General features: G+C 39.0%; 1 protein-coding gene across 7 annotated transcripts in view; it reads right to left on the minus strand.

Moving 5' to 3' along the window:
• LOC127062823 (teneurin-a) overlaps window positions 1-24,205 on the minus strand; it is a 473,231-nt gene that overhangs the window by 68,155 nt on the left and 380,871 nt on the right. Inside the window, exon 1 of one of the 7 annotated variants that reach the window (XM_050991647.1) lies at window positions 16,346-18,288. The exons of the other annotated variants lie outside the window; for them this stretch is intronic. Coding sequence (XP_050847604.1) covers window positions 16,346-16,401 — 56 coding nt within the window. The 5' untranslated portion in view covers window positions 16,402-18,288. Of the gene's footprint in view, window positions 1-16,345; window positions 18,289-24,205 lie in introns of those variants that run through there. 7 annotated transcript variants of the gene reach the window in all.

The raw sequence follows: 24,205 nt of genomic DNA on the forward strand, positions 1-24,205 counted from the left end.
GTACAGTCGAGCTACGCAATAAATTTATAATGCCTTATTAGCTTGTTCTCTAACCGTATATTTATGTATTGTATTGTATGTATGCAGAATGGTATATTCTAAAACAACTATCGGTACGATTTCATTTTATGTGTATTAAAATAAAAAAAGAATGGAAAATAAACGAATTAAAAAAAGAAAAAAAAAAAAAGAAAATGCGTCGTCTCGTGTTCGTAAGGATCTTACTCTTGCGACATTATCCATTGTTTTTCGACGATAGAAATTTTAATAAATCTATTTTCACTTAGAAACAGATTCACCGATTATTTTACGAGTCTCTTTCTGAACTACTATTTTCCTGCCGTAGGATAACCTAATTCGCGCGAACCAAATTCTATCGATCGATACGAACGGAACGAAGGTTAACGAGTCGCATAGGAGACCATGTCGTGTTGGTTCAATGCTCTCGACCTATGAAAAAAAAAAAAAACAAAGTGCATCTCGGCGAGCGTGTTTTATGATACGCGATCAGGTAGCAACGAAACTCTCTCTCTTTTTTTCTCTCTTTCTCTCTCTCTTTCTCTCACACACATGTACGTAAATATGTGCACGTCTCCGAGAGCACGGAAACGCATGCTCTCGGAATCCGTGCTGCGTGAAATTAACTTCTGCTTTAAAACTGGAATTTCGCGTGGGCTCTAAACGAACGAACGAATGAGCGAAGCTACGCTCGGTACTAGACACACACACACACACACACACACACACATACACATCCGCATGTATATACATATGTACATATAGATATTGATGGTTGTGACTGTGATGTTGCCGTCGTTACTCTTGGCTAGGGGGAATTGGCGTAGAAAGGGTGAGAAAGGGGTAGGTGGTGCAACGACGAGAGTTAAAATGCTGCCAATGTAAGGGAACTTACAATCGTTCGTACAGCAAGAACGGAAACAGGTTACGCTCTTTCTCTCTCTCTCTCTCTCTCTTGTTGGAAACATTGTGCAACGGGTGTTGAAACGTTGTGAATTCACGAGAGAGACCAAGAGAGTGAGAGAGAAAGAACCGTGCATTTGACACTTTCTCGACACGTTATTAAGAAACACGTCGGTGCAGAGAATTTTCGTATCCAATTCCTTCCTTCTCTTCTTTGCTTTCTAAGCAAGCTAGAGGGTTGTGCCCTATAAAGAATGTAATTTTACAGAGCGAGACTACTGTCTCAATTCTATAGTTCTTTGACTATAAGAGGTGTTTATAAGAAAAAAGAGAGAGAGAGAAAGAGAAAGAGAGGGAAAGGTTAACGACGTTTGAATGCATTGAACGCGATGTATAGTCTACTTTTATGAGACCACGACCGTTCGCCCACGACTAACGAAGCCGATGGAAAAACAATGGGTTGAAAGAATAATCGATTCTACTTATGGTCGAGGAGCAGGTAGACACAAGCTATATTCACACATTTTTTTGTGTATTATATTATCGGACTTATTATCGGAATTATCGTTCTGTCCTCTATGTATTATATTTTTCTCGATATTAATATCTATTATATTTTTCTCGATATGAATAAAATTTTGTTTTATCGCATATAATGTTGATACATTGTATAAAAAGAGAAAGAAATAGAAAGACTCGGTAAAAAGAGTCAAAGGGTACCGTAAAATACAATTTTCGAGAAATTAAAAAAGAATAAAAAGTAAAATAAAAAAAAAAAAGAGTAAAATATCAGAAGGCATTATTAACTACTCCGTTCGTATTTCGATGGTACGAATAAAATATCGTGTTCTGGTTGTATTTAATAACCGACTCTCCTCCACGTCGTGCATTATTGCCTCCTCTACTCTTTACCTCGTACCTTCACTTCCTTTTTCCTTTTTTTTTTTTTCGTATTTTTTCATTAAAAATATAATATCAGAAGCAGTGCCAAGTGAAATCCTCGTTAGTAACATTTCATAAATCGACTCGGGCGCATTGGCAAGGATAAAACGTACAATCGATTATACACGTGGTACGCATCGTTAAAAGTTAACCATGCGAACGCGAGAAGAGTTTGCGGGTGGTTGATCGAGAGAGGGAGGGAGGGAGAGAGAAAGATAGAGATAGAGACAGAGACAGCGAGAGAGAGAGAGAGAGAGAGAGAGAGAGAGAGAGAAAACGAACGAGTCGAAGGAAAAAAGTATTGTATGATATGACACTGTAGTTGTTCTGAAATTTCATCGCTTATTCAGATTCCGCAAACAATGCGCTGGTTATATTGGAGCCGACGGCGAGCTTGAAGCGAGCTAGACAGGCGCGTACTCGGTTTATACGAGGGCCGTTTTCAAAAGCGTTATGAAGTGGCCACGACGATACCTTCTCCATGAGAACCTTTTATATTTATTCCTCTTTCCATTATTGAGTGTAAAACAACAATAGTCTAATTAAAATTTATTATTCATTCTACCGAACCACCATTTGTATATATATATATATATATAATATGTGTATATATATATATATATGCGTGTAGATATATATGCATATCTCTCTCGTTCTATATTTGTCTTTCTTTCTTTATTTCTACCAAAACGTAATTTCGCGATTATTAGTACGACATTTCTTTTTTTTTTACAAGAGAAACGACACCTCTCTCTCTCTCTCTCTCTCTCCCTTTTTTCTCTCCCTTTCTCGTTTGCCCTATAGATAATGGAAAATAATGGAAAAGTAAAAAAGGGGAAATGTAATTAGCGAACTGCTATGTCCGATAAAAGTTTTCGTTTTTATTCTCATAAAAGACACGCAAAGTTCAATAATGCGTAGAGTACATATGTGAATGTCTATATATACATATATATATATATATATATATGTATATATATATATGTATATACATAGGTGTATATATTTCTGCACATACACAGCAATGGTCCTGAAGTCATGTAACTTCGAAATTACATTCAACTAATTGTAAGTTCGTAACAAACCTTTAAAAAAAATCTACTCAAAGTTGCAAATGACGTTTAACTCAAACAAAACGAACAAGTTTTCAATCAAAATAACCCCTTAAAAAATTCCCGATACATAACACAAAATTTGTACTCGCTTATATGATTATTTATCGTCGAACAGACGATATTAAGAATAAACGATATAGAACTAGGTGTGTTATTTGTCTGTTCGGAAGAAAAAAGAAAATCGGTCTCCGTGAGAAACTTGAAAATCTTCCCCTCTCAAAAAAAAAAAAAAGAAAGAATAGAACAAAAAAAAAACGAAGCGAGTAATGAAAAATCGTCGAAAGTCAACGTGTCTCTAGCCCCTTCTACTTTCGCATGAATCAAGTAGGAAGGTGCGTGCTTCCTTCCGTGTGTAATAAAACTCTGCGAGCGTATTCGTGGAATTCAACAAGCTCGTGAACCATTTATCAAAAGGTTGGAAAACGAGAGAAAGAGTAAGAGAGGAAGAAGAAAAAGGAGAAGAAAAGGGAAGAAGAAAAATAAAAAAAAGAAAAAAGAGTAGAAGAAGAAGAAGAAGAAGAAGAGAGGCCATCGTCGTCGTTGGGTCGAAGTCGTGTAAAGCGTTTCCCGTGTTCAAGCTCTTTCCAAATTGGCCGAGAAACGTAATCTAGCGGTTTATGGGGAGCAAGAGGGTGAGTGGGAGGGAAGCAGAGGGATAGAGAAGCGGGGCAGAGTTAACGTTATTAACGTCTTATGGAACGACGACGACTAGGACGACGGCGACGACGACGTGATCTTCATCGTCCGCAATCCGCGCATCCCTTTTCAAACGAGATCGCGTTACTTCAAGCTTTTATCCGCCTCCACGATCTGCTTATACCACTTCGTACGCGCGAGATTTATCTCGTACGATTACGACATCGCCTCTCACCAAATGCCCGTTTGTCATTTCCGTATAACACTCCGGACACATCCACCACGCGAGATGACAATTTTTCGCTCGCTTTTCTTCAAGATTTCGAAACATAATTTCATTATTTTCAACATTATAATCCAATTTTTTTCTTTTTTCTTCATTTCCTGTCTAAAAAAAACTTTTTATATAATGCGAAACTCTTATATATTACCTAGGTATAACTTTTACTTTGCGAATATTAGCTTTTGGATTTACGTGGTAACAATGAATTTTGTAAAAAAAAAAAAAAAATGAAATAAGACAGATATATGAGCGTAATTTCGAAGTTACATGACGTTATAGAGGGTTAACAGGTTTATTTTTATTTCTTATTTCTTAATAAAAAGAGAGAGAAAGAGAGATAGATAGAGATACAAAGAGAGAGAGAGAAAGAGAAAGAAGATGGATGGAAAAAAAATGTACGTGCGAAGTTTTATTGTCAGTTTTCCGACTATGATATATCGAATAGAAAGAGAAATATATATCAAATATAACAATTATTAACAATACTATATATCGAAATACATCTTGCGGCAATACGTGTATTTGTTTAACAAGTAATTCGAAGAAAAAAAGAGAATAATCAATAATTTCATCATAGATAATCACGGAGATGGATAAGCTAAATCGAATATAATTATACGTACGTGTTTATAGGTATATCGGACAATAGGGAATGCATCATGTTCATTGATATTTTTTTACCTCGAATAAAAGCACCAAGTGTTCCACGTTCAATGTTAAATGCACGATCATCCGTTACGTATCTATATTCGTTCGAGAATGTCGATTATTCGAAATAACAAGCGGACGAATTCTATCGGACGAGAGAGCTTTTTTCTTTTTTTTTTCTTTTTTTTTGTTTTTTAGCAAATAGCGATCGAAGATAGGAAAGGAGAGAAAAGGGAGAGAAGATATGTTACCTACATACATGCCTATGCACGAAGCACCTTATAGGCATCGTTAAAAAAGTCAATGATCGTTATATTTCGTAATAATGCGTAATAAGCAACGTAGATATTTCCGCAAATAACGAAGGGCCTCGATGAAATGCTTTTTCAATAATGTACGTACATAGGTACATATATATATATATGTATGTATGTATGTATGTATGTATATATATATGTATATAGGTGCGTAGAAAGATCGATCGATCGAGTTAACGTTGATAATGTAATGCGACATTATACACAATGTTTGTTTCGCATTCTCCATAAATGAATAGCCCTTTAAAATTAATCTTCCAAATAATTAGTTTGTACCTCGTGCGTTCGTTTCCCGAATTATTCGAAACGCATTCGATCGAGTCACCGATTTTTCCGTTTAACGAAATATTTTCTACCTGCCGTTTATTAACGTGTACACGATACGTATATACATGCACACACACACACGCGTGCTTGCGTGCTTGTACACATATACATATACACATAAATACACATACACAAACATATATAGAGTGAAATTTTTCATTATCCACGAACTTTCGTGCTCCCTAACTAACTAAATGAAACGCGATACACGAGGCGGAAGCGAATTTACGATAACGAAAGGAATTGCGATTACGAAAAATCGATCGACTCGGCAAATTCGATCTCACTTTTTACAACGGTCGAGCCGTCCGTTCTCGTTTATCCGCAATCACGTTTTTCGTTCGGCCATCACTTTCCGCCTGCCATCTCCATTTTACATATTCTCTCCATCTCCCCGGCCCGGTCCCTCTTAAAATATCGATCCGACTGCGTGACGCTTACGTATGATTATTATTAGTATCTAACGTATTATACTTTTAACGATTAACATTTTCTCCGATTGTCAAATCAATAATTTTTTAAGTTCCAATTAAGAATTAAAAATGAGAGTTTAATTTTATTTCGATAAAAGAAGAGACATACGGTATTAGACATGAAGCCTTCTAAAGCCCGATTACGTTGTAATTGTAACACGAAATAGAATTCGAAATATTGTTAGAGGTTTGAAAATAAAAGGTATAAAAAAAAAAAAGAAAAAAAAGAAAAGAAGAAAGATTGCAATACGGAACAACATGTTTCAAGAGAAATTCAACTCGACTAAATATCTAGAACAATCACTTTTCTTTTTCTATTCGTTCCGGAGTGCGAGTAAAGGAAGGAAAAATTCGGAAGTATAAAAAAAAAAAGACAACGAAATACAAAAGGGAAAAGAAAAACAATTCAACTCTCGAGAACGAACGAAGCGGGAAAAGTCCGTCCTCGAAAGTATTTAAGCTACTCTCGATCGTCTGTACGTTTCGTCTCTCTTTCTTCTCCCTCCCTCTCTCTCTCTCTCTCTCTCTCCCTATCTCTTTTTCTCGTGTAGAAAAATCTTCTCGTTTCATCGATCTCTCGCGAAAGAACGCGTCGACCGAGAAGAGTATTTCTTTCTTCGTCTCTTTCTCTCTTTTTATATCTTCCAAGCTTTTCCTCCTCGAAACGGAACGGAAACGAAGCTTCTACGATTCGCGTCATCCATTCCGAGAACCCGTGACCAGCGTCGATTCAATTTCAGCTTTCCAGAGGGAGAGAAAGAAGAAGGGATAGACAGAGACAGAGAGGGAAAGAGAGAGAGAGAGAGAGAGAGAGAAGTTGGTGACTCGGAGAGACGGGAGGTCTGTGAAAGAGGGAACGAAATGTAAGAGGTTAATTGGAACAGATAACTGCGTCTGCGTGCGACGAGTAGGAGAAAAAAGAGATGGAGGAGGAGAAGGAGAAGGAGAAGGATGCGGCCGTCCACCCTTAGCACCATCCTTTTTTCGTCCTTTTCTCCTTTGCCCGTACCTTGGTCACATTTTATCCAGCCTCATCCTCTACCTCCTATATCTTTCTACCTCTTTCAACCTCTTCCTTTTTCATTTTCCGTCGGTGCTGTCCACCCTAACCGAACAACTTCCACTTCTCTCTTTTGCGCACGCCCCGTAAACATTTTCTTATGCTTCTTATTTTTCTTCTCCTTTTTCTTCTTCTTCTTTTTCTTTCTTCTTCTTTTTCTTCCTCTTCTTTTTCTTTCTTTCTTCTTCTTCTTCTTCTTCTGCTTTTTCTTCTCCTCTTATTGCCGTAGTTCTCTAAGTCGTCATTAACGGTTAACGGTCCACGTCTCGTCGACCGTATATATTTACTGCATTTATTTACGTTAGGATATATAATCGTGAGGAGAAAGGTGGAGGTAGAGAGGAAGCTTCAAGATAGAAAGAGGTCGACGAGAGAAAGTACGCGAGTGAGTGAGAGAGAGAGAGAGAGAGAGAGAGAGAGAGAGAGAGAGAGAGAGAGAGATGAATATATATATATATATATATATATATATATGACGAAGAGACGATATTTACACGACGCATGGTTAGACGTTGTGCCAGACGATGAATTACTTAGCCAGCACACAACCGTTTAGATTCTCCTACTCGCGAATCCACCCACGCGTTTTCCAGCCTCCTCTTGTTTCTTCGTGCATGTATATATATTCTCTTTGTCTCTCTCTCTCTCTCTGTCTATCTTTACGTTTAAACGCTTTCTTTGAAACGTACTTTTGGAATTTTATCGTTCCACTTCCGTATAGGTATCTCGCACTCTCTCTCTCTCTCTCTCTCTCTCCTTCTTTCTCTTTCTTCTCCTTCTTTCTATTTTTTTGTTCTTTTCGCCTTTTATTTCATCTTACACTTTGTTATTTGCGTGAGAATATACTTTGGTAAAACGAAGTGCAGTTAGGGATACTTGTTTCGTTCGAACGAATGTGTGTGTGTGTGTATCTGCTTTCTCTAAGAGAGAGGAAAAAGAAGACTTTACTCTGTACTTACGCGTTCAATTGCGATCATTTATTCAGAAACTTACACGAGTGCTGACACATTCGAAGGGATACGTGTACCAACGACTTGGCTCGAAGTTTTCCGACGCCTCTGATGTCAATGTTCGACGTATTCTTTTTACGGCGAAAAGTTGTAGTATATAAAGATATATATATGTTTATATATATATATATATACACAGAAATATACACGCACATATATCTCATATTTCTTTCATTTATGATTTTTCATTTTTAATGAAATCGGATTTTTCTAAAGAAATCCACTTATTTATTTTACATTGTCCCTTTTTTCTGAGAACATATCTCGGAGGAGAGATCCTGGATTCAAGGTTCACTTTATTAAGATGCTAATGAAGGATTCCACCCACCGATATACAAAAGGATCCCTCTTTTCTTAGTCTCTGCTTTTTTGGAGGGGACTTTGCCAAGAGATCCTTTAAGTCTCCGGCCGATCGTTCGACTAACGCTTTGTACGTGAGATCGAGCGACCTCGAGGAGTCTTGAATCTACTATCTTCGAGCAGTCTAACTTTCTAATCCCCATATCGTTCAATTTATTTCGACTCTTCCGTATCATTCCGGTTAAAGTAAAACGTGAAATAATCCAGTCGATTTCCTTTCTTATTGTATTCTTATTTCCGTTTCTAAAGAAACCTACGAAATATTTACGTACGATTTATTTTTATATACAAGTAAATGCAGATGTTTTCATTTTCTTTTTTCAACTGGATAGAGCTAATAAATTTATCATTTTTCTCTTATCATTCTTATTGAACGCATATCATAAAAGAAGCTTATATAAGATAATACGAGGTGAATCATGCATCGATATACGTACGATTATCTTTTTCTATTTCTTCGATACATAAACTCTCATTATCGAGATGCAATTTCAGAAGGAAATCTCCCAAGGGTAAAGGAAGTACAAGAAGAAGAAGAAGAAGAAGAAGAAGAAGAAGAGAAGAAGAAGAGAAGAAAAAGAAAAAGAAAAAGAAGAAGAAGAAGACAATACACCATGCCATAAGAATAACACGACTCGGTCTAGCCAACTTTCTGAACGGAGCTTAATCCGATCATCGAACGTTCCTGCTAGAAAGGGATGTATTAAGTAACGCGAGAATGAAGGCTCTTTGTCTAGCATCGAACGATTTTCTCTCCCTCTCTATCTCTCTCTCTCTTTCTTTCTCGTTCACTTTCTCTAAGATTTCTTCCATCTTCCTCTCCTTCTTCTTCTTACCGTCGAAAAGAGGACTTAGCTACGAAGTAGTCTACGTACTACTACGACTATGAGAAGCTCTAAGAGAGAGGACGAAACTCGAGAGTACACGTACTACGGATAATAAAGGAGATTGACTTTAAATTACGACGAGTCTTCTGCAGACGGTCGGGCGTTAAATGCCTCTTAAGGACAAAACAGTCGCCGAATCGGTTCGGAAGATGCCGACGGGTGGTCTGTATCTCTCTCTCTCTCTTTCTCTCTCTCTCTCTCTCTCTCTCTCTCTCTCTCCTTTATTTCATTTTCGTTCGTTTATCCATCCTTTTCTTTCTCGCTCTCTCCTTCAAGTAGTCCCGTCGTTTCGAAAAGAGACACAGGAACGAACGATGGGATACACGCATCTGTTCGTTTAAACTTTAATTGCGTAATTGAAGGAAAGTTAATTCGAATTAATCGAGGAGACAACGACGAAACAAAGTCGAGAAGGGCTACAGGGCACCGACGAATTTGGTGTACAAACAAGCGAGAAGAATTCGACTTGAGCTGACGATGAGAACTTCGATCGAGAAACGAATGTGTATATAGTTCTTTAAAAAGGATCTAGTTTAGGGTCAAGGGTAAAGAGGGCTGAAATTTTGAAGGATGGGACACGGATTATTGAGATTATCGACTGAGAAGATTTATTAGAATTCTTTGTCATCTGTTGTGGATTATGCGGGCTCGGTTTGACAGGAGTTGTTTAGTGTCAATCATTTTAATTGAAGAAGTACACATCTATTGATGAAGTGTGTGTCTGCATGAGTGTGGGTACTATATTCACTCTTCATATATTATAATGATTTTTTTTTTTTTTAATTATATTTTTTTCTTTTTTTATTACGTGCGAACTTCTTCATTTTCACGATGGCTGTAATTTTTTTCTTTTTTGATCGATTAATTGAATAAAAAATCGTAGAAAAACAAATTAAAGTCCATTATTGTTTTTCATTAAACTTACTAATATGAAATGAGGAAATGAAACGAAGGAAAGAAAAAGAGAGAGAGAGAGAGAGAGAGAGAGAGAGAGAAATAAATACTTTCTAAGACGAAGTTCCGATGTCATTGGAACGTTATCAAGGAGTACCTAGCCGTCGCATCGGTGAAGTAAAAATTTCACGCGCACGCGCTCCCCTTCGAAAGAGGATTAATTAATCGATTCTTCCTCGGTCCGGGTGGAGTCTTTTAGAAATTGATAAAGAAAAGTCGAAGGATTTAGATAAGTCTTCGGCCTTCCTAAAGTAGAAGTAGTCAGCACAGCCCCCAAAGACCCGATGACTTTGGACTTTGTTCTTTTCAAAAGAAACACACCCAAAGTAGCTTCAATCCATATGTGTGTGTGTGTATGTGTGTGTCTATATATATATATATGTATGTATACGTAGAAAAAGGAGGAAGAATAATCGATCGAAGACCAAAATAAACTTGACGTTTAATTCGCCAACGATCGATCGTTTTCTCGTTATCTTCCTTCACAGCAAAAAAGAAAGAAGAGAGAGAGAGAAAGAGAGAGTAAAGCTGAGGTAAGTGCAAAAGAGAAGAATTCAAGAGAGGAACGAAAGCTTTACGAAGGAAGGGAAAAGAGGAAGAGAAGAGTTGAATTTGCTCGAGCGGAATTGCCGTCGGCGACGATAAACTCGCGGGTATCGTGACGGGTACGCAAGTTCTTTGGCGTTGAAGAAAAACAAGGAGGGGCTGAGAAAACAGAGAGAGAGAGAGAGAGAGAGAGAGAGAAAGCAAGAGAAAGGACGGAAGAAAATAACAACAGAAAAAGAAGGAAGAAGAAAGTAAAAAAGGAAAAAAAAGTAGCTATAGTAAAAGATAGACGAATGAACGAAGGAAGACACGTAAGAAGAGACGGGGTAGATACTACTCGGAGTATGGTTCGTCGACGAAGAAAGGATACGTATAGTCGTTTAAGCGTGATGGCAAAAGTGCGCCTGAGATATCCGAGAAAGAGAGAGAGAGAGAGAGAGAGAGAGAGAGAGAGAGAGAGAGAGAGAGAGAGAGAGAGAGAGAGAGAGAGAGAGAGAGAGAGAGGGACAGGAGTAGTAGTAGTAATAGTAGTGGTGGTGGTGGTGATGGTAGTAGCGAGTTCGGGCCGACATGTTGAGACGAGGAGGTGGATTGAGGGTGGGAGCTTACACAAAGGACGAGGAGGAGGTGAGGAGGTAGTAGGTAAAGACGAAGACAGAGAAAGAGAGAGAGAGAGGGTGAAAAGCATGAGCGAGACGGTGGAAGAGGCCGAGATAGAAGCATAGAGAAAGAAAGAGAGAGAGAGAGGAGGATGAAGGTGAACGAAGGAGACGAAAGATACGAGGCGGAAGCTACGAAGGCTTGGTCTGAGAGTAGATTTTACGGAGAAGACGAATACGGGGAAAGGGGTTGAGGAAGAGGGGGGAGAGAACGAGAGAAAGAGAGAGAGAGAGAGAGAGAGAGAGAGAGAGAGAGCTCTATACGAACCGATGTCCCTTGAGGTCAGCCTAGCGTGACTACCTATCAATTGCCGAGACTGCGTCTGGCTCGCCTAAGTGACGCGATGCTGGATATACTCGCTTAGATATTCTACGAGCTACTTCCAACGTCGATTTCTCGTAAATGCACCAACGAGATAGTAACCGAGAGTCTACACGCGTATGTATATGAATAGGTATGTGCCTATATATATATATATATATATATATATATATATATATATATATGCGTTTAGCATGTGTATATAAGCATGTGCGTGTAACATAAAAACATATAGGTACATATATTATATATCGAGCAGGTTTTTTATTTCTTTCTTTCTTTCTTTCTCTCTTTCTCTCTCTCTCTCTCTCTCTCTTTCTCTCTTTCTCCCTTTCTAGATCTACGAGAGATTTTGTCTACTACATATCTCTCATTTCTTATTCTTACAAGAACGAACTTGCGATATGCTTGATGCGTAAAAGGGGTCAGACGTTTGCTAACTCGATGAGACACATCATTTTTACGATGCTTTTTTAAAATTGAAAGAAAGAGAGATAGAAAGAAAAGGAGAGAGAGAGAGAGAGAGGGATATTCTTGGAGAATTTTTGAATAAATTATTTTCATATGATCAATAGTCGGTTTTTCTCTCAAGATCGAAAAATTTCACGAAGTCGACGATCTTACATGCTTCGAGACTGCAATTTTAAAATGAGAAAATGTTAGAAGATGTTAGAAGATGTTATGACTATAATTATGACTCGTTTTCGAAACGACAAGAGAAAAAGAGAAGGGAGAGAAAGAGAGAGAGAGAGAGAGAGAAAGAGAGACTCCAGCAGCTCTCTCCGCGGGCAATCGGCCGGAAGAGTTTCGCACGTCGCTCGCGTCAGATTCAACGCGATTATGGTAACGAGTTACGGAAAGTTCGACGCACGCGACTGTATTAAACTTAAAAGCCATCGAGCGAATGCGAGAGAGAAAGAGAGAGTGAGAGAGAGAGAGAGAAAGAGAGAGAAATTGGAATTTCGCTACGAGATAATTTCGAATGGAAGAACTTCGAAGTATGCGAGTGAACTAAAGTCGAAAATCAAGAAGCATCTATTCAATGAAAATTATGTTTTATTTTTTAAACATTTATTTAGTCGGCATTGATTTCTTTTAAAAAGTGATAACTCGGCGTAGCATTCATTTACTTATTATTGCAGTAACGAATAAATCGTTATTTTCTTTTCTATTTCTTTTTTTTTTCTTTTCAATTATAAACCGAGGTCTTATAAAATAAGTAAACTTCGTTTGCACTGCCATTGCAAAGTGTTTAATTCGTCGTTATTGGTATCGTCGATAAAAGAAACGAAAAAAAAAGCTTTGATCCAGAGAGCCCAGTCGGTTAGTCGGTTTTTTAAAAAACGATCCCATAACTTGAGGCAACGTGGCACGTTTTGTTAGACGCTTCGAAAGCTACCACCATCGTCGTTTCCCTATCCCTTTTGGCCCCTTTTACAGAAGCTGAGAAATATCATCGGTGTACCAATATTCCTAGGCAAGTGGAATATTTCTGCGGTAAGAGAAATCGTACCATCGCTCATCCGTCCTGGCCGTAACGCGGAATGTAAAGCTCTTATCTTCTGCCCGGAGAAAATTTTCTCCCTTTGGCCCGAACCCGGCGTATTCTTATGGCGAAAAGTATCCATCTCTTTTCTTTTTCTTTTTTCTTTTTCCTTTTTCCTCTTTTTCTCTTTTTTCTCCTTTTTTCTCGCGTCCTCTATTTTTTTTCTTTCTTTTCCTTCTCCTCTCTCTTTCTATATCATTTGATTACGAATTCGACTCGAATTCGAAGAAATATCTGAACAAAAATCGTACGTACGTAACGATGAATATATTTATGATTTTTTTCCTTCGCAATTTGTAAGGGAAATCAAAAACGTATCAGTTTTTATGAAAACAAAGATTTCTATTTTTCCTCGATATCTTTCTCTCTCTTTTTTCTTTAGCAAATATCTTTCAAATTTAACGATCATTTTTCTTTATACGATTAATTATGATAATCGAATATTGTGTTGTTAAGAAAAAAAGAATTCTTTCGAAACAATTTGAGCATCATCTGATCGGTGACTAAGATGTATCAAAAACATAATCCATTCTGGCACGGTAGTATGTGAATGATGAAGAAAAAAGGGAGAAAAGAATAAAATGAAAGAAAATAAAATGACAAGTGAAAGAAGAAGATTGTGTAGAGAGATTTACGTGAGTATAGTACAATACAGAGAAAAGGATAGAGAGAGAGAGAGAGAGAGAGAGAGAGAGAGAGAGAGAGAGAGAGAGAGAGAGATGGACCGTTGTCAGTAAGGGGGTAGCTTTAGGACAGGGTGATGCATAGCCAGGGGGTACGTTTCGTTCACCACGAAACGTGAAGCTGGCCTTGACTGCTTATCTCGTTTTTACTCGTACTCGTCTTTTCTTATTTTTCTCACTTTTTTTTTATTCTCTTCGTTCTACCCTTAACTCATCGTTTCTTATACATCTTATAAGATACTCTCGTGTCACTACGTTCGTCTCTTGTACGATACGTTACTGGTAAACTCATACCGGGACTGGTTTTGCCCTTTCTCACGTACACGTTTCGCATGGTGCGTGCATATCGATCGTCTTGCGCTCTCGCGACGTGCGCCAAGAGAAGTTGGTGGAGGAAGAGGCGGAAGAGGAGGAGGAGAAGGAGTAGGAGGAGGAGGTGGAGGTGGAGGAGGAGGAGGAGGAGGAGGAGCAGGAGGAGGATGTGCCTCCAACGTCGTCTTCGTCGTTGACGTGGCAGCAGCAGTCGCCGTCTTCGGTAAAATTTATTACTGCCATTCGACGTATTTCGAAATTTCAAGCATTTCAGAATGAGTTTACTCTATCTTCCTATAAAATTTTTTATATCATTATATTGCAAAATAAATAATTTTCATTAATTATTGTCGATTAATATTTTTTCGAGCGATTTACGGTATGTATCCATCTTGGATAAAGTCATAATTAAACGATCTTATCATCTATAAATAAGAAATAAGAAATAATACGTATATAACAAAAATTTTGATGCAACTCACAAATAGTTAATCAAATATTAATTTACATTGTATTTCGATATAAACGAGTAAAGATACTGAGAAGATCGGAACAAAAACAATCTCAATTTTCTTGTTTAGTTAAATCAACAAATCATTCTCTCCGTCTGGAATTAGATTATGTAACGACCTCATGTACAGTGGTGTCCTCGATGCGTGAGCATCGATCATCTTAGATATACACGCCGGTTGCTCTTGAGACGCATGATGAGCACGCTACGAATGCATCTACCTTGCTGTGTTGCAATTGCAACTGCTGTGGGCAATGTGATTGCTACTGCTGCTATTGCTGCAGCTACTGGTGCTGTTGCTGTTACTGCCATTGCGTTCCAAGCGAACGTAGAAGCGCACAGATTGCATCGGATGTTTCGTGTTTGCAGTGTCGGAATACGCGCCGCTCTGTTTGGCACTTTAGATTATCGAGCATAAAGGGAAGGCGAACCTTCGGTGTATGTGCATCTGCGAGAGACGAGGAACGCAATCGTTTCCGTGCACACGCGTGTATATATATATATATATATATATATATATATATATATATATATATATAAGTAGGGTGTATATGCGTAGAAGAGAAAAAGAGAGAGAAAAAGAGAGAGAGAGAGAGAGACTTGGCAGCTTCAAGAGAACCGATATAGGTAAGTACTTCTATGCTTCCAAGTGGAGCTCGATTCGAAGCTTCACGCTCGAGGGATGGGGCTAATGACGATCCTCGCTCGTTCGAGAACACGTCAAAATCAATCAACGTTCGATGTGATAGTCATGAAGATATCGATATGTTTGAATTATATTGTTGGATTCGTTAAAATTATCTTGCTACTTTATATAGATGGAATTCATTATTTTCCTGAATCTACTTAAGAGTAAATTCGTGTTTGTTTGTCTTTCTCTTTCTCTCTCTCTCTCTCTCTCTCTTCTCTTCACTTTTCTAGATCATTTTCTCTTTCAAGATCTTTGTAAATGAGAGACGAGGAAGGAACGATATAAGGAAGCTAACCACTAACGCGCTTTAGATGCTCTAATTAGTGCTTTCGAAATGAGCCGCCGGCAGCGACGGTAGAACGTGAAAATAATTGATAGCCCTCTTGAAGGAAGATTATCGTTGGAATATATGCATCGTTCATAGGTGTATTAGACGATATTTATGGTAATATTTAGGAGAATTATTAACGGAAGTTAACGGATTTGAAATTACTTACATTCTTTCTTTTTTTCAATCTACGGACGATCGTGTCTTAAAATACGAAGAGTTGAAATTACGAGAGCAGAAATTTGAAAACATGGAAAAGTTCCCTTTTGTTCGAATTTCCGTGCGAGCAAACCGATCAATGATTTCGGGAGGTATGTAGGTAGTAGGTAGGTAGGTAGGTACTAGTCACACACGCATCCGGTGTCACTCGATGTCGCTCAGCTTGAACTAGTTTGCGTGTTCGAAATGCATCGAATTCGAATTTAATGGCGAGCGTGCCTATGAAGAATAGAAAAGAAAGAACAAATATTGTTCTCGTATTTTCCTTTTCCTTTTCTTTCATTTCGTTCTTTCCTTCTTTCTTTATTTATTTCTTAAAGAAATCCTTCGAAGGTTCAATCGCATTTAAAGCGACTTTCGTCAGAAAAGTTGAATGCATTCTTTATTCTTTCCCGAAATGATCGGTAGTGATGAAAGTAATTGTAAAAAATCATGGCAATTTAAAGATAAATAGGAAATAGAAGGAGATGATATCGGACGAGTCTATAAAACGTGACTATCTATCTTGGGGGAAGAAGATTGTAGACGCGGAAGTAAGCATTGATATTACAAACGAATATATAACGTGGTGTTATAACTGGTGGTGTAATCTTACCGGACGTGACGTCGTGGTAACGGAGGTGGTACCGGGCTGTGAAAATTATCCATCATCGAGTAGGCGTCGTGTTCGAGCGAGGACTTGTGCTCGAGCGCCTCGAGGTGATCCAACCTGAGGAGCTCGGCCTCGCGTGGCGAATGAAGCTCACAATGAGCGACGTGGAGCAACGGTCTCAGGGCAGAACCGCCTTCGCATCGTTGCTGCCGCGAAGGCGGTTTCGCCGTCGTCGTCGTCGACGACACCCCTCCACCACCCCCTCCCCCTACAACAACACCACCACCATCCGTCGCAACGCGTTCTTCACCCCAGACTTCAAACTCTCCGGCAGCGGAGTAATCACCAAATCCACCGTTACCCTTCACCGTTGCACACTTCCCTCGACTCTCCTCGACGAGTCTGGGGCAAGAAGAGCCCCGGTGATCTTCGCTGAGTCGTTGATTACGTTGCTGGTATTGATGTTGATGATGTTGTTGTTGTTGTTGTTGTTGTTGTTGATAATGTTTCTCCTGATCTTTATGTTTCTTATCCTCCTTTCGATTTCTATATTCTACTAGATATTCGCGCGATGGCAACGAGAACGACAGACTGCCTCGACTATGACCGGCTCGACGACGAGCCGTCAGATTTTCCGATTGGCTGCTGCGATTGGCATCTATCACCGTCGTTGCTGCTTTCGCTACCTCTTTGATCTTCTATCACTCCTACTTTCCTCCTCCTCCTCCTTCTCCTTCTTCTTCTTCTTCTTCTTTCTCTTCTTCTTCTTTTTCTTACGATAATCTTTCAATCGTCTTTCGGATACTTTCAAGATTCTCTTTCTAAGGATACTCGTGTATTCGCTCCTAAACACGACGTTGTTGTTAACGAGAAAAACAAGATAGTAAAACGCGTACACAGATGAGAGACCGAGACACAGAGTTTGTACGGCGACGGACACGACGCGGAAATTCGCGTAAGCAAACTTTCCTATCGATCTGTCAACACAGAGCGAGAAAGTTCAACTCCCCGCCGCGAGCACTGTCCCTTCTTCCGTAGGGACGCCTTTATTTCCTCGGAATTCCTTCGTAAGTTTAAACTGGAGAATCTTGATTCTTCGTTTCCTCTTTTTCTCTTCTTTCTACTCTCTTCGTATCAATATTTTTATTATTATTATTACTATTATTATTGTTATTATTAATATTATCAATAATTCTGCTAACGCGACAATATCCTTTATATCGAATTCCTCAACTTTGCGCCGTGACACGAACGTCGATGATGAGAAAAACTTTGACACACTCAATTTCGATTCACTCTCACAGAGACTGCTATCGATCACTCGACGGAACTTGGATAAATCCTAAGAACAATTTCACATATTAACCAAAAAATGACTTTCGAATCGTAGGGACGATCAATTATCTCTTCTCCGTTAACATCCACGAAGAAAAAGATCGATGATTAAAATTGGCGAAACACGTCGATCTTATCTTCCTTATCACGAAGAATTTCAAAACAAGGAGGGACCATTCCAAGTCACTCAAAGCACATTTCTCTCTCTCTCTCTCTCTCTCTATTTATCTACCTATCTCCAACTATATATTTCAACCCTTAAAAAGGATAGTGATAAAAAAAGTAGGTCTCCGCACCACGAATCAACGATAATAAATAATGGAAATTCTCTTTGGAAGCTGTTGAACTTCTCTATTTCGGTCTTCTTTCTCTCTCTCTTTCTATCTCTCTATCTCTCTCCTTCTCTCACTCTAACACTTTTCTGTCGTTCAGAGTTAACGTCGGCCTTTCGAGTAACGTCGCGCGCACACCCGCGACAGTTGCGGATCAAAGACTGAAGGGGCCACTGACTGCGCCGCAACGCCCGGCACGAACTGACACTGAGCGTCCCCACCACGGTGCTCTGTAGAAGCGCGCGCGCGCACTTAGGACGCACGCGCAGACGTCGACCCTTGCCTACCGGATCGGATCCTACTACTACCCTCTACGGCTCTACGGCTTTCTATCTCTATCTACCTACCTATCTACCTACCTACCTACCTACCTTTCTTCCTTCTCCCTTTGCCCACGGCTATGCAACCCTCGAGAGCGAGCGCCGACTAGCGGAGGCCGCGACAACTAAAAACTCACCCCTTCCAATATCGACGTTGCCTGTCAGACGAACACTCACACATCCTTGATTTCCCTGTTGCGCGTCGAGAAAACTGTACTGTATTTACGAGATACTCTTTTAAAAGAGCTTGTGAGTTTTCTTTTCGTTTTTACTTGCTTTTTTTTTTACCCCCGCTCCCTTTTCTCTCTTTTTTGTTTTACTCGCTCTTCGTTTTCTTCCACCTTTTTTCTTCCCTTTTTCTGTTTTTCTTTTGTTTTTTCTATCATCGAGTAGAAACGTTCGTAAATCGCATGTTGCTCGTGGAAGTGTTTGACTCTATGGTAGCTCTCCTTTGAAACGGTCGAAGTGTTAATTTAATATTTTGTTTCATTTTATTTTCCGTTCCTCTCTTATTTTTATTTTCTAATTCAAAGGAAATCGTGTTATACGACGATACATTCAGACCGCATTTGTTTTTTGATTATTTGGGAAAATATAAACGTATTTGAAGTTTGAAATCAATTAAAGCAATGGACCGTGGAGTGGAATTCCGAAGATAGAATATACGATTTGCACGAAGCAATTGTTGAGGACTCGTTACTGACATTATTTCTCGACGATCCTAGTGTTTTTATTTTTTTCTTTTTTTTTCCATTCCTCGAATTGTGTTTCGTGAAAGAGAAATCGTTTGAGTCCAATTATTTTCGTTCGAACATACGTTTATCCGTTTCTACCAAACTTGTTGACTAGTAGCACGGAAAAGCGTTTCGAACGATTGAACTATAACTAATCGAAGTTATCGAGGATCGAGTTTGATCTCAATCAACGTTTTTTTCACGAAGGAATGAGTCATCGAGGTGTTTTCTTTCCCTTTATTTTTCTTTTCTTTTGTTCTTTGTTTAAAACAAAGGAATCTTGGTATATGTTGTGTACTACATACAGGCTTCGCCCGTTCGAAGGCAATACATATTTTTCTCCGCAGAAAATATGCTTTGTACGTTAAAAGCCCAAGCTCCTTTACCGTGTTCTCGCGGTATTTTTCTATAAAAGTCAAAGGATATATTGTCGTGAAGGAGATAAACGAGCGATGGAGAAAAAAAATGTCGATAGACCGAACGAAAGGACTATTTTATTTCGATCTCTTATCGATCTCAAGCAACCAGCAACAGGTACATAGATATATAATGTACGAATTTTTCTCCTACGAATTGTTAAACGAAAATGTATAACAAGAGAGACGGAGAAAGAGAAAGAGAGAAAAATGATAACCTAATGAACTCATTAAAAACGTACGAACGTACTGACATCAAATTGTCTGAATTCAACGATATTTTAACAGCACGTGTAAACGGATACTCGTTGAAAAATATATGCACCCAACGAAGAGCTTTTCACGCAACTCAGCAACGTACATAAGTACTAGTAAAATATGTGCATGTGGTAAACTCCCATAGTGCGCTTGCGTCTTTCGAAACACGTATAGATGCAAATGCAAGGTGAAAGATGCGGTGGTAGATTACGGGAAACCACGTTTCTATTTGTAATTCTGAAAATATGTACCGAGAAAAATGTACTGATACTCGCATATTCTTTTTCTTTTCTTTTCCTTCGTTTTTTTTCTTTTTCAAAGAGAAACACCAAAACTCGACGACGTTACATTAAATCTTTTTTTTTTTTTGCATTTCTTTTCTTTTTCAATTTAAGAGAATGAAAGTGACAAACACATTTTTCTCCCTCTCTCTTCCTCTCTAATAGCTTTTCAAGAAGGGTCGTCAAGGGAAGAGGATAGAAAATGGTTGGAATTTTTGAGGGAAAAATTAGTTTGCAAGCTGGAAGCACAGCTTAGCCAAGTGTTTCGTAGAAAGAAGAACTATTCGAAACGCGTAGAAAGAGAGAGCGAGAGAGAGAGATGTTCGTGGTCACAGGGTAAGCGAGCGTACGACGCGTACACATCGCTTTCCAGCCGCGTCTTTTGGGGAAAGCCGACGCGACTTTAAAGGGGCTAGCCGCACGTGCGTTACGTGAGAACGACATTCCACGTCACAAATGAACTTTTCTATCATCGACTTCCCGCTCACGTTAAATCGTCTAGAACGCGTTACGATGAATCTTCCTCTTGGTCGTATTTTAAATGTAGCGGAAAATTTTCGATTATTTATACAGGGTGAGCCTATAAGTATCTTAAATTTAAATAAATATTAATGTGCCGATTATAAGATATAAAATATGCTATAAGTATGTATATGAGATATAATAACAATAATAACGATGATATATATATCATTATTATTATTACAATATGTGTATGTATATATATATATATATGTATACATAGCAATTTTAATTAAACATTTTGTCGAAATCGTTTTATTTTCGAAATTATTCTATCGTATTTCTTATTACCAATTTATTAAACGTTTCATTCTGAATCGTTTTATTTAAAAAATGATCATATTTTTTATTCTCAATTAAGCAGAAAAATCGGCAGCTTTTTTCATGATAATCGTCTGCAATCGAGGCAAGTGGTTTGTACAAGCTCGGGCTCGGCTTGTGAATTCTGGATAAGATCAAAGAACTCTCGTTCTTCTTTTCTACCATCCTATTTGTACGTCCACGCCCGTCGAAACGGCCACTACGTAGAGTTTAACTTATTTAACCTAATGGAATTTAAGCTCAACACCGAAGCAGATGCATCCACGATTTCGACGTGGATTCGTGATCGCTCGTAAAAAAAGGGTCTGTGGAATCAGATCAAGTATCTATTCTTTCTTTCTATCAAACGAGAACTTGACCGAGAGTGGAAATTTTTTTCTGTGAATTTAAGTGAATTTTTATCTGGTTCAAAAAATTCGTAATTCGGTATAATTTTCATCGAATAAATAAAAGATTTAAATTAATATGAATGAGCATGTATCGATAACTCAACGATAAAAATAAAAACTAATTTTATAACAATAAATTGTCGATATATAATGTTTATCCGTAGAATAAATATATAATATAGTATATAACTGTTTGAGGGAATAATAAAAATATAATGGAAAACGTACATGACTTTCGTATCAACTCAACTCTACTTTTCCACTCATTCTCGTCTTCTAATTCACGAAAGGGAGATAGAACGAGAGGAAGAGATAGAGAGAGAGAGAGGGAAGGAAAGAAAGAGATAGATAGATAGATATATAGATAGATAGAGATAGAAAGAGAGAGAGAGAAAGAGAGATAGAGAGAAAGTGAAAGTGAGAGTGATAAAGAGAACGAACTCGAAAAGCAGTAAGTAACTTTCTACGGGACAGCAGATCGCACGTAACCAGCGCGCGTCCCTCTTATTGCCAAGAAATCATAGAAGCACTCGAGCTCTCTCGAAACTACCCTTCTGGCGCTCGTATGCAGCCCACGAGAGCGATCGGAAGGAAGTTTAATTATATCCTCGATACGTCGCGTCGGCTACCGTTGATACACTTATCTACCCTACACACATACACACGCGCGTGCACACGTACACACATAGATATACGAATTCACAGACAGTACTCGAAAATACAGCTTACTTTGGTCTTCGCCTATCACGAAGGAAGAGAAAGGGTAGAAGATGTATGGAGAAGTTGTTTTATCCCCTTTCTACCTTTCTCTCTTCGTCTACAGCAAGAATATACCCTAAAATCTCTCTCTCTCTCTCTCTCTCTCTAACTATAGAGAACGCTTACCCTTTTAGTACCTAGTCTTGTGGAGAGGCAACCAAGCCAGTGGCGGCGACGTTCAACCATTCTTTGATGGGCCAAACTCTTCGGGCTACTGGAACTCTGGAACTACCCTTTGGAACGTTCACTCTCTTTCGCTCTCTCTCTCTCTCTCTCTCTCTCTCTCTCTCTCTGTCTCTCTCATGTCCCAACAGCGAGTTCTCATAAATGTACGCATAGGAAGGAAGGAAGGAAGAAGGATGGATGGATGGATGGATGGATGGATAGATGGAAGGAGCGTAGTATAGTAGAAGTGAGAGAGAAGAAGAAGGAGAAAGGAGGAGGAAGAGGAGGACCGAAGGCATGTCCACACGCGAGAGCCCGGAGGAGAAAATTCGCGACAGGTCCTTTGATGTCGTTTAAACAGAAAACGTCGCTGCCTGCTGTGCTTCACGAGGACTCTGATCCTTCCTTCCTTCCTTCCTTCCTTCCTTCCTACTTTCCTTTCCTGCCAACTCATACACATACAGCCACACGTATGAATACACGAATATATATATATATATATATATATATATATATCGCTATCGTTGTATTGGAGAAAAGAACACCGTCAGGAGGGCTACTTCAGACGCAATGCGTCATACAACGAAAGGTCGACCCTCCTTTGAATCTATTTCTTTCCTTTTTCTCCGTAATTCTTATCGTTCTCTCTCATCTCCCTTTTAGCCCTGGTCTGCTTTGTGAGATCACGATGACATGGAATAGCAGCAGCAGCAGCAGCAGCAGCAGTAGTAGCAGTAGCAGCAGCAATAACAGCAGGAGAACGACGACGATAGCATTCTTCCGATGTTTGCAGATATCCTAGATGGCTTCGTTCATTCATTCATTCATTCGTTCGTTCGTTCGTTCATTCGTTCGTTCGTTCGTTCGTTCGTTCATTCGTTCGTTCGTTGGTTCGTTCGTGACATAAACACTCTACTTCCTTCTGTCTGTTATCTATCTCTCTCATTCTCAATAGGCACTTCTCCGCTCTTTCAAACACGATCGTCTCGTGGCCTGCGTATATGCGGAAGACCGCGCGCGCTTTCCGAGATCTACGAGCTACAAATTCTTCGAGAGGAAGGGCTTTACTGCGAGTTTCTGCGTTTGAGGGGTGCACGTGCACCGTATTGCTGCCGTGCTTTGCCTTTCGTGCCGCACGAGATCTCGCGCATCGCGAGATCGCGCTACTCCTTTGCGAATGCGACTCGAGAGAGAGAGAGAGAGAGAGAGAGAGAGAGATAGAGACAGCTTGGATTTAGATAAGACGATGCTTGCAAATTTATTCTCTTTGACCTTATATGTCTCTCTCTCTCTCTCTCTCTCTTTCTCTGTGTCTATCTATCTGTCTGCTTATCTCTCTTTATCTCTCTTATTTCTTATTTTTCTCCAAATTAAATTGTAAATATTTGCCGAAGAAGATCGAATTGGTTGAAACGATTTTTCTCTTCTTTCTGACAATTCATTCCACAAATTTATTGCGAATGAATCGGAGAGAAAGCTTGCGAAACAATATAAAAATTATTGACAATAATATCATATTGATTCGTCGATAACTAAGAAGCTTCTTACGAACAAAATGTAACTATTTGTTTTTATGAATGAAAAAGGTTATAAGTTACAGACGATAATCATGGAGAGATTTAAGTTCAAACGAAGGTATCACATTAGTAGTGAAATTGACAGTTTTCTCGCAAATAATATTAACGCGACATGCATTCCTTTCATCGGTTTTTTATAGAGACTACCAAAAGTGGGAGAGAAAGACACAGAGAGAGAGAAAAAGAGAGAGAGAGAGAGAAAGAGGAAGAGAGAGCGACTACAGTAGGGAATGCATTCGCGTTTAATCTAGGCGACGCGATTCTCGCGAAGCTCGCCAAACGGTGCATATACGACGGCATTCCACGCGATACATCACGTTCTACGATCAAATATCGTTTCCTCCACCTTGAAATATTTAAATCAAACGTATCCAGTAGCTAGGCGAGGAGGAGTCTTATATATTCTCCTCCCCCATCCGCGAAATTGAAAAATAATCCTCGGCTTTGCGATCTA

The sequence above is a fragment of the Vespula vulgaris genome, chromosome 3 (assembly GCF_905475345.1).
Source record: "Vespula vulgaris chromosome 3, iyVesVulg1.1, whole genome shotgun sequence".
Lineage (NCBI taxonomy): Eukaryota > Metazoa > Arthropoda > Insecta > Hymenoptera > Vespidae > Vespula > Vespula vulgaris.